This window comes from Mustela nivalis (assembly GCF_964662115.1).
Source record: "Mustela nivalis genome assembly, chromosome: 10".
NCBI lineage: Eukaryota > Metazoa > Chordata > Mammalia > Carnivora > Mustelidae > Mustela > Mustela nivalis.
In genome coordinates this window covers 5,429,268-5,445,834 of record NC_139029.1, presented here as the reverse complement: position 1 = coordinate 5,445,834, position 16,567 = coordinate 5,429,268, and the positions used below count along the sequence as shown (strand labels likewise).

Sequence of the window (16,567 nt, the reverse complement as noted above, 5' to 3'; positions counted from 1 at the left end):
GGGTCTTGGCTTTTCAGTCCAGTTCTGACATGGGTCTAACCTCCTGAGACTGCTTAAATAGTGTCAGGAAATGGTTTTCTTAAAATGAGATTTGGGCCCTGAGCATGACAGGAATTTTAGCATTTTCTGAATCGGTTCTGGTAAGTCGTGTTGAGGGGTTTGTGAGCGGTTGTTGGCTTCACTTTAAGAGGCAAATGATGTTTATGCGGAGGGTGAACTAGCTGAAGTTATAAAGAGTAGTAGTTCTGTATCACTGACTCTTGAAGGCCTTTGACTTTGATAAGATGAGAGCACAGCTAGGCTGGCTGACCAGATTTTTATCAGTTAAGATAAAATGATGAAGTGCAACCTGATAAATGTGGGAACTACTGAGAAGAATACATGTTTTTTTATAAGTCCTAGGGGTGCTGCTTTTGGAAATTTGTGAGTTGCAGGTCTGTTTTGAATATGCTCTCCACTCAAGCATGAGTACTAAAGGTTTTTGTGGGTCTAAAAAATTTTATCAGAAAAGCTATGCACATTCACTTCCTTGGTGATCTTATTCAATCTCATGGCTTTAAAAATGAAATTAAAAGTACATCTTTATCTCCAGCATGGACCTCTGCCTACTGAAGATCTTTGTGTGCTTTTTATAAGCCTCTCAAACTTAGCATGTTCGTACCTGAGCTCTTAATTTTCTTCCAAAACTCATATAACGCCTGCTTCGTCATCCAGCTGCTCATGCCAGAGCACTTGGAGTTGTTCCTGGTTTCTTTCCGTCCCACCTCACCTCCCAGTTTGTCAGCACATCCAGTTTGCCACTTACCTTAAAAGTACACAGAAAATAAGACTTCTCCCCTTTTCTGCCCGTGCCGTGCTGGTCTGTCTCAGCTGCCTCTGCCTCTTACCTGGCTTATTATATAGTAAGCCTCCTCCCTCACTGGTCTTCATGCTGTAACCCCTGCATCCCTTTAGGTTTTTTCTCAACGATTAGAGTGATCTTAAACATAGTCAGATCATGTCTTTCTCTGTTACTCAGATCCCTGCAGTAGCTGAAGTGTCATTCAAGTCACTTCATGTCACTTAATGACACTTGAGTAAAGGCTCCAGCGTCCTTACACTGGCTTGCAAGGCAGGATTCAGCCGCCACTTCATGTCTCTTAACTCATCTCCTTCCACTTTCCCTCTTCCTCATGCCACTGCAGCGCCACTGGCCTCCTGGATCTTGTGTGTGCTCAGCTCACTTCTGTCTCTGGACATTTGCACCTCCTCCCCCTCTGCTGGAATAAGCTCCTTTCATGTACCCCACGGCTTTAACAAAGCCCAAGGCCTTCCTTGCAAGTCTCCCACACTGAGTCCTGTTCCACCCCCCTCTGGATTCCTTACTTAAGATCTTCTCATATACTGTATACATATCATTCTTTTGATTATGGTGTCTTTCCATTCCCTGGACCATCAACTCCACAAGAGCAGGGAAGTTTGTGTGTGGTTCTCTCCTGCTTTCCTCAAACCTAGAGCAGTAAGTAGTACACAGTAGGCATTTGGTAGACATTTGTTCAGTGAATAGACTTGTGACTCTGAACATGTTCTAGATTAGATTTTCTTTTTTCTTTTGTTTTTAAAGTATTTTATAGTGGTATGCGAGTGGCTCAGGAAATCGAGCATCCAACTCTTGATTTTGGCTTAGGTCATGATCCTTGGGATTGTGGGATGGAGCCCTGCATGGGTCTCTGAGCTCAGTGGGGAGTCTGCTTAGGGTTCTCTCTCCCTCTGCCCCTCCCCCCAACTTGTGTGTGAGTGCGCCTCGCTTTTGCTCTCTCAAATAAATAAAAAAATAAAATCTTAAAAAGTATCTTATGGTTTTTGTTTAACTGGGTTGAGCAAGTGAATCAACAGAAATATCTTTAGTATTTTTGTCTTTGTTACTGGATAAAAATTTCTTTTGGGGAAGGGAAGGGCAAAGTGAGTGTGTTTCCTAAATCTGTCTGTGCAAATTATCAGCCTGGATGCATGCAGGAAAAGTTAGCACCGATGAAGAGCTGGTGACTTTGGGGCACAGATTACAACCTGAGTAGTAGGTTATAATTGGGTCGGATGGGGCTTCCTTGGGCAGAATCATTGGCTGTATGGCTTCATGCACATGATTTCTTCTCAGTTTCCCTTCTTTAGTATATAAAGTGGGGATGGTGACTTCTGTCAAGTTCACTGAGCTGCTGAGAAAGAATTGAATGAGATCATGGCAGGAACCTGCTCTATAAACCCCTTATTGTTAACAAAAATGCTATTGTATTGATAGATCATTTCTAGCAAATTGAAATGACATCTACACTTGTCATTGCCATCTGGTTTCTCTCTGGATTCCTTTCCTTAAATGTCACATTATTATTGTCTGTTGGTCATTGCATAATGAGGCTCAGAAAAAATCTGATTAGTATGGTAAATGCAGAGGGAAAAAAATACATCCCTGTTGCACTGTGTTTTAGAGTCAAATGTAAATGGTAATTGGTTGACTTTTGCTTTGGATTATCACTGTTCTTAGTTACCTGAAAGTTTTGGATATACACACGGGGCTTTATTTTATGGAGAGGTCTTTTCTGGTGTCAGAGTTGACCTTTAAAAGCTTTAGAGAGAGAATATAATCATTTTGGATGGTTTTGGCATGACCAAATAGAATTTTCTCTGTGTTTAGATATAATAGAATAGACCAAATAGACCAAATAGAAGTTTCTCTGTGTTTTTCTGTGTGTGCAATTGCAAGTTGATTTGTTTGTTGTTGTCTGAATAAAGAGGACCAATCTTTTGTTTGTTTGCATGTGTCGTTTTCTGTCTGGCCCTAGTAACATAAGAAGCAGATGGTTCTCATATTGATCAGTTGTTTGCTTTTGGGGGGGTTGGTAGGGGCACTTAGAGCATTGAGGGCAAGGACTCTTGAGTTTTTTCCTCATTGTGTCTTCAGTTCCAAACACCTGGCATGTAGATAGTATTTAGTATAGATTGTTCAACAAATGAGAGATGTTGAGGAAGATGATTCAGGATGGCAAGAGATAAATTACTGGTAATTATGACTGTCCTAAAACTGACTTGTAAACAAAATAGTCCATGTCCATCTGTCACTGTCCTCTCCTCACCCTGTAAAATTTTTACAAGAATTGTGTTGGGTTGAGATTGGAGAGTCTCTCTCCTCATTGTAAAGTCTTACAAACTTAAGTCTTTCCTTGTTGAGCTTAGTTCTAGAGAGGAGTTTACTAGGGAGGTTATTAATAGTGGAAATTTGAAAGCATGTAAAAACCACCTCATATTCCCTAAAGATGGAAGATTGTTTTTGGAAGCTGTTTTGTCAAGGCAGAGATAATTCAGAGATACCATTTTTCCTGGAAAATAACTAGAGCAGGAGACTTAGAAGATGGGAAGAATTGCAATTGAAGGCAAGACTCTTGCTTTGAGGGTCATCACTTTTATTTGAGTCAATACCTGTGTTTATTCTTGAGAGGAGCTCTGGAAATTTGGCAATGTGGCTGGAAAGAGTTTTCAGAAGATAGTTCCCTGTGAGAGACATCTTGAGACATTTTTCCAGGCTATCCAATTATTTTTTAACCCCCCCCCCCCGTGTTAATACTTTTAGTATATAGGTTCTTGCCCTTGTAAATTAATATTATGGGTTATGAAGCTCCTTTTATGTAATTGTACCCATTATATATTGTGTATTAGGTATGCGTTACTTTTTCCTTCAAAAGAAGAGAACAATTGATGAACAGAAAGTGTGGTTTACTATTATGCATTGAGATGTTTTCATTATTGGTGTGGTAGTAAATCCTAAGCCATAAACTTCACATACTTTGTATCACTTGTCCTAACTTTTTCCAGTGGTTTGCCAGGTTTTTGGGGCTAAAACATGAGTAAGTAAGAGATTCATTTAACAAAGCATTATTTTAGGAAGGAAATATGAGAAAATGTTAAAGTAAAATCAGTTTCTCTTTCTCTCTTTTCTTGCCTAGCGTTTTTGAAACGTTGGGGTAGTTGGAGTGGTTGGATTTTCCCTGGAATTGAGTGAGAAATTCAGAAGACTGAAGCCCAGGCTTACTGTCTACCTTTCACGGAGGCCTAGCCGTGAGAGGACAGAAGAAGGCACGTGGAGAATCATGACAGCTGATAAAGACAAAGACAAAGATAAAGAGAAGGACCGGGACCGAGATCGGGACCGAGAGAGAGATAAACGAGACAAAGCAAGAGAGGGTGAGAATTCAAGACCACGCAGGAGCTGCACCTTGGAAGGAGGAGCCAAAAATTATGCTGAGAGTGACCACAGCGAAGATGAGGATAATGACAATAATAGTGCCACCACGGAGGAATCCACGAAGAAGAACAAAAAGAAACCACCGAAAAAAAAATCTCGTTATGAAAGGACAGACACTGGTGAGATAACCTCTTACATCACTGAGGATGACGTCGTCTACAGACCAGGAGGTAAGGAGCACGGTGTTTGTGGTGGCGAAATGTCATCTGCATTTACAGGCCTGTTTACACATTAGGGAAGACAGGAGACCCAGAAAAGTAGATAGTAGTTTTGGGTTGAAAACAATCAAGGTAGGAAACACATTGACCCACTTCGGCGCAGTTGGATGCGCTGGCTTCTTGCTTGTGTAGAGACACAACTTGGTCTTTTGTCCCGGTTAGTGCATTTGTCAGTTTCTTTCTTTGTGTCCTTGTGCTGCTGCTTCTCTCCCTTCACCATCTGTTCAGTAGATCTCATAGTTAGATGGCTTCCTTGCCTTTTATGTTCAACACAGTTAGGCAGTGGCGACCCTGAGAATAGAACGCATGGAAGGATAAGTAAACCTTAGTGAAGATTCTTAGGAGCGGGATGTTCACATGAGCTGCAGCAATGAGCAGAAGCTGAAGAAGTATCTTTAAAGGCCTTCAGGCTAAAGTTTATTTCTCCTGACAACCTCCTTGTCCAAGGAACTGAGCTTCAGAATCTCTAACCAGTGATAAGAGATGAGGACAACTAACTTGCTTTCTTTTCTAGAAAATGTACTATAATTTACTCAGTGTATCGAGGCTTATAGCATTGTTCAGAGAGAGACAGACCCAGCCTTCAGATGAGATCCAGGGAAACCAGTGATTGAAAACCTAACCTGTTGGGCGCCCACAAATCTCCCCCCTCAAAGATTTATTTATTTCTTTGAGAGAGAGGAAGAGAAAGTACATGCATGAGTGGGGAGAGGGGAAGAGATAGAATCCCAGGCAGACTCCCCGCTTAGTGGGACTTGTGGCTGTATCCTGTGACCTGTGAGATCATGACCCCTGCTGAAATCAACCAGCTGAGCCACCCAGGCGCCCCACAGAACTTTTCTTTCTTCATGTCACCTGTTGTGTGTGTTAAAGTTTTTTTCTTACAGAAGTCAGTAAAACCAGTAAAATCATTTGAATTGCTTATGATGCTAAGAAGTGATATGAATTTCATGAGGTATAATTAAGAGATCAAAAGTCTCCCAGTTTGCTGTTCTTCCAGGGAAGGGAGGGTAAAGAAATTAGGTTATGTTGTTGACGTTGTATAGTTGTTTTACCGAGGAATACTGTAACTTTTCTGAACTTTGTGTAAAGTACCAGATTTTTTTTTATTCCTATATAGGAATTTGTTTTAAATTTCAAAAGATAAGAACAGTATTAGAACTTACCTAGATGAACTTCTAGTCACAAGTATAGTTTATTGATGATTAACTGAGAAGATGCTTACATGGCATGAAAGTATAGCGTTAGGTTTTAGGCGAGCTAGAGCTCTGCGGGGAGATCGAGTAATGTGTGCATTACAGTATTGTTAGGGTCTGTGATTTAGAAGGCTCAGATACTGTACAGTAAGAATACCTGAGCTGCTGAAGAATATCTCATTTCAGAGTTACTGCACATTACTTGCTATCGACCTATTCAGTTCTAAATTGTGAGAAAGGAACAAAATGTGTTAACTTCTTTAGATACAGATATAGTATCATAAATAAGGAAAATATTCAAAATAAGGCAAGATCTCACTTGTTTTCCTTTTCTCATGATATATAACAGGTCATGGTTATGCGATTGTCTGGATCATTGTCAAAAGGCCTGCTGCTTTGTGCAGTACTGAATGCCCACCTTTCTCAGGGGAATATTACTCCTGTGTCAGTGGCGGTATTTTCCTCAAATATTTGTAGTCAGACACGTATGGGAAGTGCTGTACATACTGTCCCTGTCATAAGAGTTCATAGATTCAACTGCAGGACCCTGAGAAGTCCTGCAGTTCTGGTAACCTTTGTAACATTAAAAAAAAAACAAAAACAAAACCCCACCAAATCTGCTGTTTATTTCCCATTATGGGATTGTGGCACCCTGTTTCTGCTGATTATCTCCCTAAGAGAAGCCAGTTTGGAGGGAGTGGGTTTGGGAGCCATTACACATTGATCTTGCACCTTCTAGTGGATAGAAGCCCTTCCTGCTTGATGTGTGGAAGAGTGTGTGAAGGGGTGTCACTCGGGGCTTATTTACAGTGAGTTTTTAAGGGTTTTGGAGTTGAACTGAGTAATTTATGAAGGCAAGCATTGTTTCGTAAATCTGAGGACCTTTGTGAAATATGAAAAAGATAGGCTCTCTCCTGAAGCTACATATGCTACAAAGAAATGATGAAAACCAAAGTAATGTGAAAGTTTTTTGTGACACTCAGAGTATAACCACTTTGTGTGAGGTGCCCCTTGTACTCAGGTGCTGACAGTATTATGACCTGGGGTTCGCACAGGTCCAGTGGATATGTGACTCCTCGGTAAGGAGACTGACCTTGGCCTCTCAGTGTTCTTCAGATTATTTAGTCTGAAAAGAATGGGATTTTATTGAGAAAATCGGTATTATTCGGAATTTCTCACTAGCTAAATTTTATTCTCATCATGGTCACAACTAGCTCTTGTTTGCCCCTGCTCCTCATCTCTGGAATTATTTTTATTTTGTCCTTAAGAGCTCAGCACGATGGACTTGAAGTTACTTATTGTCCCGGTTACCTCCTGCCTTAGGCCATTTGCACTTGCAACTTGCTGTTGCCTCAGGCTAGTGAACCCCTCTTGCATATACACACAGACAGACATACTTAATTCCTGTCCTTTTTTTCAGTGCTCCTTTATCAGTGTTACTGCTTTTCCTCTCCCAGAACTTACAACCAGTAATTTTCTTTTTTATTTCTGTTATTTTAGGATTCATAACTGTCTCCTCCGTAAAGGGTAGAAAGTCTGTTTTTTTGCTTATCATTGAATTCCTGTCTATGACAGTAATGTACATAAAGTGTGTATTTTTAAATATTTGTTGAATAAATAAATTTCTGAAAAATTTTCAAACATTTATTGACTGATTAATGATGTCAGAGTTAGAATAATGGGATGGATGAATGAATAATGGAGTAGGTTCAAATATGGAAGTCTATCTTGAATCATTTATTTGCCAATGAATGATTGAGCTGACTTGTTATAAGAACCAAAACAAAAACCTTGTGGGGCTCTATTATATATTGCCCCATGTCTAATCTAACTTCTTTGTTGTCTATCAGCCGTTACTCTACTTTTGAGATGACTGTCACAGTAACAAATTGATTTATTACACAGCTGTGTGCAGCCAGATTTCCCGTATGGGCTTCCTTAGCATAGGATATTGATCTCTAAAGTTTGCTGTAGGTGGCATATTAATTTCTTTCCACTGTTTTTTCCCCCTCCCCTCCCAGCTTTATTGAGATATAATTGACATCTAATGTTGTTCAAGAGGTACAATGTAGTGATTTAAAATATGTGTATATTGCAAAATGATTACCACAATAAGGCTAGTTAACACATCTGTCACCACATGTAGGTACGTGTGTGTGTGGTGAGAACTTTTGAAATCTGTTCTCTTAATAACTTTCATGCATACAATGCGGTATTGTTAACTGCAGTCATTCATGCTATACATAATATCCCAGAACTTTTTTATCTTGTGACTGGAAGTTTGTACTCTTTGACTACCTCCACCCTTTCCCTCCATCCCCTCCCAAACTTCCACCCTCTCCCTGTGGCAACCACTAATCTGATCTTTGTTTCCATGAGTTTGGTGTTTTTCGATTCCACATATCAGTGACACCATGCAGTGTTTGTCTTTTTTTGTCTCTTTGATTTAGCGTGATGCCCTTAGGGTTCATGTAGTCGTCAGGATCCCTCTCTCCCCTGCCCCCTTTTCATGGTAGGATAATATGTATCTGTATACCACGTTTTCTGTATCCATTTATCCATTTGTGGTCACTTAGGGTGTGAATAATGTTGCAGGGAACATAAGGGTGTGGATATCTCTTCTAGATAGTCATTTCAGTTCCTTCAGCTAAATATTCAGAAGTGGAATTGCTGGATTGTATGGTGGTTCTATTTTTAGTTTTTTGAGTGAGTTTTTCCGTAGTGAGTACCAGTACCCATTTATATTCTTACCAGTAGTGTATTCACTATTTTTCAGTTAGGTACTATGATTTTTTAAAATTTTTATTCCTGATCAGGTAGAACAGTCAAAAATTAAATTCAAATTATTCAAATTAAATTCAAATTATTGAGAAATACTTTCTCATTTTGGCATATCAGTTTGCTTGCTATTTTGATAAGGAAGCATGTTCTTGGGGCGCCTGGGTGGCTCAGTGGGTTAAGCCGCTGCCTTCGGCTCAGGTCATGATCTCAGGGTCCTGGGATCGAGTCCCACATCGGGCTCTCTGCTCAGCAGGGAGCCTGCTTCCCTCTCTCTCTCCCTCTCTGGCTGCCTCTCCGTCTACTTGTGATTTCTCTCTGTCAAATTAATAAATTAAAAAAAAAAAAAAAAGGAAGCATGTTCTTTAAAAAAAAAAAAAAAGCCTGTTAAGTTGGTTCTGCTTTTCTTGTATTTTGTCATATCCACTGCTACTTCTGTTTGACTTTTCCATTTGCCCTAGATATATTCCTAGAATAACAGAAATCTTCCTCATATACATTGGGGTAGGGGGAGTCAAGATTCAGGATTTTCAAGTTTGTTGCATCTGTGTTCCTTATACCCTTATGAAAAAGTTTGTTACTTTTCATGAAGATAAATTTTATATATAGAAGATAAAGAACTTTAAGTTTGTGGTTTATGAAATCTTAGGTGAAATAAAACATTTCCTCCTTTTATTTGCAGAATTTCTCCCTTTATTAGAATGGGGGGGACTTGAACTGGAAAAAAAGAAGACATAGAAACTAGAACTCAATATACATTGAACACTGAAGTGTTAATTTCCTTTGATTCAAGTGGAATTTAAACTGGAAAAAGTCAAACTAAACAAAATAAAACCTGGGAATCTGGTTTGAATGTAGATGAAATATGCATATTTTTGAACAACTACTGAATTAAAAATAGTTGAGTAGACACAAAAAGGTCTTATACTGTATGATTTCAGGCCAGTTTTTGGTGTTTTGAAGTCAGGTGGTAGTTAGACTGATGGGTGCTGGTGTCTGGAAGGAGGCATAAAAGCAACTTCTAGGGCCTGGTCATATTCCCTTTTATGGTAACAACTGCCAGTTACATGGGTTTCCTTGCACTTTTTGGGTATGTGTTATACCTCAATGAAAATTTTATTTAAAAAGTAAAAACATGAAACTATTTTCCTAATGGATAATTTCCCTTTAATTCAAGTTCCTAGTTAGAAAGGGAAGAGAGTTCCCAGTGTTTTAACAAATGGCATCTCTTAACTTTTAGCTACTGAGTGTTTGCTGAGGGGTTACACTTGGACGTGGTCACAGCCTGACTTTGGTTTCAAAGTCTTGATTTTCTGAATAATTGAAAGCTTTTCTGTGGCAGTCACTAAGACAGACATTAGAAATAAAAGTAGACATAAAATAAAATAAAGCAAAATAAAATTCTGCCATTTTGTGTTCCAGCACATAAATTTTTGGAGAAACTGAAACTGCATTTGATCTATAACTTTTTATCTATGTCTCTTGTAGAAGAATTTTAGGTAGATGTGACACACAAATGAAAGTATCTTGTGGCATTCTTACCTTGGGTTGAGGCACAAGTTTTTCTGAAGACTGCAAGAATATTTGTTGTGTAATAAGAAACATAAATTCTAGATAAAGAAACCTATAGGGCCGGTCAGCTTGAATGAAAGTGATTTGACATGTGTTACAAGTTTGTTTGCAGTCAACGAAACTAGTATTAACCTGCTTACTGCTTTTCAGTGGATCTCTTGTGGCAGTAGGATCAAGCCCAAGATCTTCATCGGCATGCCAGACTCTGCTGTGATTGTATGTCTGCATAATCATCTTTAAGACATTTGGGAGGAGGCAGCGCAGTGAGGCAGTGTACGCCTTTCCTAGGGCTGCCATAACAAAGTACCATAGACTGAGTGGCTGCTGCACAACAGAAATGCATTGTCTCATAGGTTTTGGAGGCTAGAACCTCAAGATCAAGGAGTCAACAGGGTCAATGCTCCTTCTGAAGGCAAGAGAAAAGATCTGTTTCTTCAGGTCTCCCTGAGTTTCTGGTAGCTCCTTGACTGTGCTAGCATACCTACAGTCCTCATGTGGCATTCTCCATTTGTACCTGTCTGTGTCTGTTCAGATTTCTCCTTTGCATAAGGATACCAGTCAAGGTGGATTAGAGCCCTCACCTTGCTATATATGGCATTATGGTCTACCTCATTGTAACTCATTACGTCTCCTTGATCCTTTTTTCTTCTTGTAAGGTTACATTCTGAGGTATTGAGGGTTAGGATGTAACATCTGAATTTTGGGGACTACAGTTCTGTCTGTAACAGGAAGAGCCTTGTTGCTAGGTAGACTCAGATTTGAGTGGGCACCTCAGCTTTCTTAGTTATGTGTCCTTAGAACAGTGGTGAAAATTTATTTCTTATTTTTGATCACATTCTAGTGTGCTTTCAGTTGTAGATTACATTAATTTTTTTTCCTGTTTCTTTTATTTTGTTTTTAAATTTATTTGTCAGAGAAAGAGAATGAGCGAGTGCATAAGCAGGGGGAGTGGCAGGCAGAGGGAGAAGCATCTCCCTACTGAGCAAGGAGCCCAACTCGAGACTCAGTGCCAGGCCCCTGGAATCATGACCTGAGCCAAAGCCAGACACTTAACCGCCTGAGCCATCCAGGTGTCCCATCTTTTTCCTGTTTCTATTGAAATTTTATTTCATCTTTTTCTGAGCCTCAAGAAGTGACTGCCTTTTAGTGGACATTAGGATGTTAGCAACTTCTGTATATGTAAAAGAATTTTTTAGCACATTAAGGGTTACTACTTTATCTCTACAAGGATAAAAGGAACAAGAGAAACTGTTCTAAAGTTATTGTAACAAAAAAATGGAGATTAAAGGAAATTTTAAGACTAATTAATTGTATCTTTTTTGATTTCATAAGGAAAGGGTCATTAACTATAGTGAGACTTGTGCTCCAGATACTTGGTGCTCTAAGTGTTGGCCACGGAGAGTTGGTTAGAAATGCAAAATATCAGGTTCCACGTCAGATCTGCTGAGTCAGAGCTTTTGTTTTCATAAGATTCCAAGGGATTTAAATACATATTAAAGTTTGAGAATCATTAATCCAGACCAGTACATCCTAGTCTTTTTCAAGTTAATGTACAAATAGAAAATGAACATACTGCTTTAAGGGCTGAGAGGCCAGTATCCCAGCGCATGTGTCAGTTATTTATGGCAGACTAGAATTTAGGCAGCTCCAGAAACAACAGCAACAACAACAACAACAAACAAACAAATAAACCAAAAAAAAAAAAAAAAGTAAAAAAATGTGGTGGGGAAGGAAGATACGCTTTCATGGCTTGAGATTTTGATGTGAAATAAAGCACATGTAGTTTAGGGGGAACAGAACAGTTGACTAGTCAGTTGGGGGTGCTCTGGATCTTCTGCTTGATTGCAGAGGGCACTGTGAACTTGGGTGGAAATGAGGAAGCTGTAACCATGGATGATAACTAACCACCACATTTAAAGCATCTGCTATTACCAGTACTGGGCTTACTTTACATGTGTTGTTGCTAGTCCTTTAAAAAGTCATTGTTAGGGCGCCTGGGTGGCTCAGTGGATTAAGCCGCTGCCTTCGGCTCGGGTCATGATCTCAGGGTCCTGGGATCGAGTCCCGCGTCGGGCTCTCTGCTCAGCAGGGAGCCTGCTTCCTTCTCTCTCTCTCTCTGGCTGCCTCTCTGTCTACTTGTGATTTCTCTCTGTTAAATAAATAAATCTTTAAAAAAAAAAAAGTCATTGTTAACTTATTATACAGATAAGGAGAGGAGGACACAGAGGCCATTGTCACACAGCTAGTTTGTAAGATGGCATGGGTCTGTGACAGAATTGTTAAAGCCAAGAATGGATAGGTGTTTGCATAAAATACTGAAGATAATGCCCAAAACATACCTTTGGAAACAGAGAGGCCCATTTCTTGGAAAATGCAAATGATAGAATTACTTTGCTGTTTTATACCCCCCCCCCCCACACCCCCAACTAACATCTTGCCAGCTTTTGGAAATTAGCAAACACACACACACAGACACACACATGATTGTTAAAAAGGTAAATGCATAACAATTACGGGAAGTAAGCTGAGCCAGGAGAGGTAAATTGTTCCAGAATATTTAGGCAAATGCTGATTACTGAGTTTAAACCCTTAACTCAGCAACTGAAAGAGAAATACATAGTTTTGTGATTTAATAAAAGTGAGCATATTGTCTTTGTTAAAGTTTTTTGAATGCAAAGCTGGAGAACATAGGTCACATCACACACACACACACACACACAAATAACTTGTTGGTAGGAAAACTCACAGATTGGGTTGGAAACCTCCCTGGAATGAGGGCAGTTCTTAGTTTTGGTTGGTGGGAACTACGGACCATTCTTTCTGGGTGCCGCCACCAGAACAGGTGTCTGTAAGGTTTTACAGGTGAGATAAACACGACACCAGGCGAGGTAGGCGCAAGGCAAGATTTATTAAAGGCGCTCTCGGGGGTTGGGGGAGTCTTTTATCTGGGTTAAGACAGGGCATATAGGTTTACAGCCACATAAGGTAGGGCGTTTGGAGGGAATGGGGAGTCCTGATGCTCCTGTTTTCTACGTAGGTATCGGGGTACTTACGGAGATGTGTCCTGGGCATTCATCCTTTAGGCAGGAGAGCCAAGGGTTAAGGAAAGGAGGGGGGCCTGGAAGATGGGGGCCCGGTGGTCATTTCTGTTGTTTCTCCTGCATTCCTGGAGCCACTGACCCAACAGTGCCATTAAGCATTTTCCTGTCCTTGCTGTCACTCAGTTTGAGGCACATTCCTGGGAGAGTAAATTCAGGTCAAGCCTGAATTGCATGTCCATGTCTTGGATAAAAACAGAAACCTCGATTTATTGCTCCCCTAAAACTGCACATCGTGGGGCTTAAAGTAATTCCCCACAGTGAAATTAGGGAGCTTTTCTGTAGGGGACATAGATGAGAGGCAGCTGGAAAAATGACACGTGCTCAGTGTGCTGCTTCATCAGGAGACTCTCACTGTGGCAGTAGATTCCCTGAGATCTTGTAACACCACATGGACGTTTATAGTTGGTTTCACTGTGTATGTGATAGGTAAATAGAGGAATGGTGTCGATGGCTACCTCATATGCAGCTGTTTCTAGACCAGAGGAGTGTGAATAGAGTGGCATAGATTATAACATAGTAAAATATAGGATTATATTGTAGCAGAAAAGGAAAAAGTAGATGAGAGTTGAAACCTTTAATTTGACTATTGGACTGGTATGACCCCTTTCATCTCTACTTAAATTGAAGTGAAATAACGAGTGCCTGCACTGGGGGGGACCTCTCCCCAGGAAAGTGCACCCACCTTACCTGCTCTGACTCTGGCACTTTGCCTTGCCTGCTCTGCTCACGTTCACAAAAGCCCCATGTTAATTTGTATTCTTTTGGTGCCTTCAAGCCCCAATCTGCTGTTTTTGTTTTTTTTGTTCTTGTTTGTAAGAGAGGAAGAGAGGGGCAGAGAGAGAGGGAGAAGGAGAATCTGGGTGTGGAGCACAATGTGGTGCTCGATCTCACAACCTTGAAATTATGACCTGAGCTGAAATGACGCTTAACTGACTGAGCCACCCAGGTGGCCTTTTACGTATTTTAAACATTTTCTGCAGCAGCCTTCAGCCACTCCGGGGTGCCTGCCTGGGTGTCTTCTTTCTTGAGGTATAATTATTGATTGGAGGAAGTTTGGTAATCTGATTTCTGAGCTGCGTAGAAATTTTGAGGAATCTGCCCCTTTCCCTGTATTTTATATAAGCCCTTTTATTTTTAGGAGCATTTTCTGCAGAACTGCAACATAATACATAGTATTATAGTAGAAGTTATTATCTACATGAGAACTACTGAATTAGAATATATTGTAAAACTGTGTACTCCAAAAGAAACAAGAATGTTTCATATGTGGCCATTTAAAAATCACCCTTGTTAATGGTAAGAACACGTTAAATGGTAATTCTTTTAACCGTTTTTATGAGCAGTGAATCATCAAATTCAGGATTGTAGCTTTCTGGCAATCTACTCATTTCTGTTTTCTGGATCCCACTTTCTAGGCACTTCCTCATTCATGCCCCACATACTTATCGGCATAGGCAGGGGTAGTGACTACACTTGAGGGCTCACTCTGTTTCTTGGGTAGACTCTTGAATAGTATTGTCTCGGCTACATCTCCTTTAGGAGTTGGGCAGTAACACATGTACAGAGCAGTTGATCTAAGAACTTTCTTGAGAAGGGTCTGTTAAGGCTTATATTTATGTGTAGAAAAGACTGCGTGTGCGCGCGCGCACATGCACACACACACACACAGTACGCATACAAAAAAGTTGACTTCAGTATTCAGTTTGTTGAGGTTATAATTGAAGGACAGTGCTCTACTTAATTAAAAAGTTAAGTTTACTTACCTTAACCCTTTTGTAAATTAAACAAATTTTAATAATCACTTTTAAGGCTTTTTTGAAATATAATTGGTCTTATTGATAAAGTAGTATCTTCAGCATTTAGACTTGCTTATTAAATAATTTAATATTTGATTTCCATTGTTAAGGGATCTATTAACATAAACCTTCTCTTACTTAACCCTTCTTGTAAGTGAAGTGGATTAGACCTATGGATGAAGTGAACCTGTAAAGGTGTCTTAGATATTTCAGTGATGGGCAGAAACTCATTTAGGTTTCAGTCCTAACTGTGTGTCTGGGTCCATTTCACATGAAGAGACAGTCCAGCACAGTCTACTAGTTCAGCCACTGAAGATGGGTGGAGGTGACAAGGAACAAACTCTGTGCTTTTGTTTCTTTTTGGGCAAAATGGGGATCAGGGAACCCACTTGAAGAGCTGTGATGAGGAGTAAGTGAGTGAACTCACAGACATGCAGGGCCACTTTAGAAAGGGCCAGGCCTATAATAAAGTCCTAGGTAAGTGTTACTTTTCAAAAATTGGAACTGAAGGTCTGTTGTTATAAGCCAAATTTTTTTAACTATAAAAAGAATAAAAATATCACATATATCCTGATTTTCTTTATTGACCCAGAAAATGTTGATATAGTATTGATTCTCTTAAATGTTTCTTAATTCTAAATCTTTGCAGGGGTGTAAAGGGTGCATATCAGTTTAAGGAGGTTAATTCTCACTCCAGTTCATTTGGGTTACTTAATTTTTAATCACAGGTTTTTCACTCTTTCATTCTTTTCAGATGTGTACATCTACTAAAGGAAAATATTTATAGTCACTAAGTTTCTGTCTTCAGAACTTCAAAAGGAGATGGCTTCTCATCTTGTGGTATCTATTTTTTGGCTCGCCACAAAAATCTGCACATCTCTTAGGCTTGACTGCCTTGGTGCACCCCCCCACCCCAACTTTCTTAAACATTCATTTCAGATTTGCCTCTGAAGACTGTTGAACATGACAGGGATCCTAAGATGAATGTGATTCTTCTCCAAAGATGAAATCTTTGACCCTGTTAGGATTTTGTATTATTTCATTGTCTTAGCCCTATATAATGCTTTAGATATTTAAAATGTTTGGTGAAATGCTCACTAGTTCTCACTGTGTTGCCTGACTAGTGACCTATTATGAAGTTATTCAGTGACATAGGAGCAGGCTCATATAGAAGTTTTCTTAGAAAGCTTCTTTGCCACTGCAAATACTCAAAAAATAATCAATAAAGTGTGGAAAATCCATCGAATTCCTGACTAAAGTTATTTTGAGAGCAGACTTTGCTCTCAAATATCTCTGTCAATGTTAATGTGGGTCCTGTTGAATGTAGGCTCTGGCTGTTCAGGACCTCATCCTGGTGGGTCATTTATGGTGTTTTGCTGGTTATGTGTATTTATGTGTCTGCATCCAAGTTGAATTTCTCTCTGGCTATAGTTCAAGTTTGCCATAGTTGATAGAGAGTTTTTGTTTTGGTGGCTTTGGTTACCACGTTTGATTATTAGTCTTGAGACCCTTTCTGGAGTATATAATGTTGAACATAGAAAGATGTCCCCCCCCCCTTTTTTTTGGTCACGGTAGAGCCTTTGTTTATTTATCTAGCTAATTTTAAGTATTATATGAAGTTTAAAAAAGGTGG

General features: G+C 39.7%; 1 protein-coding gene across 7 annotated transcripts in view; it reads left to right on the top strand.

Annotated features, from left to right (window-relative positions):
- RERE (arginine-glutamic acid dipeptide repeats) overlaps positions 1-16,567 on the top strand; it is a 417,613-nt gene that overhangs the window by 160,744 nt on the left and 240,302 nt on the right. For all 7 annotated transcript variants that reach the window (XM_082685303.1, XM_082685300.1, XM_082685297.1 and 4 more), the window contains exon 2: positions 3,975-4,443. In XM_082685303.1, the coding sequence (XP_082541429.1) occupies positions 4,119-4,443 (325 nt within the window). In that variant the 5' untranslated portion in view covers positions 3,975-4,118. The remainder of the gene's footprint in view (positions 1-3,974; positions 4,444-16,567) is intronic.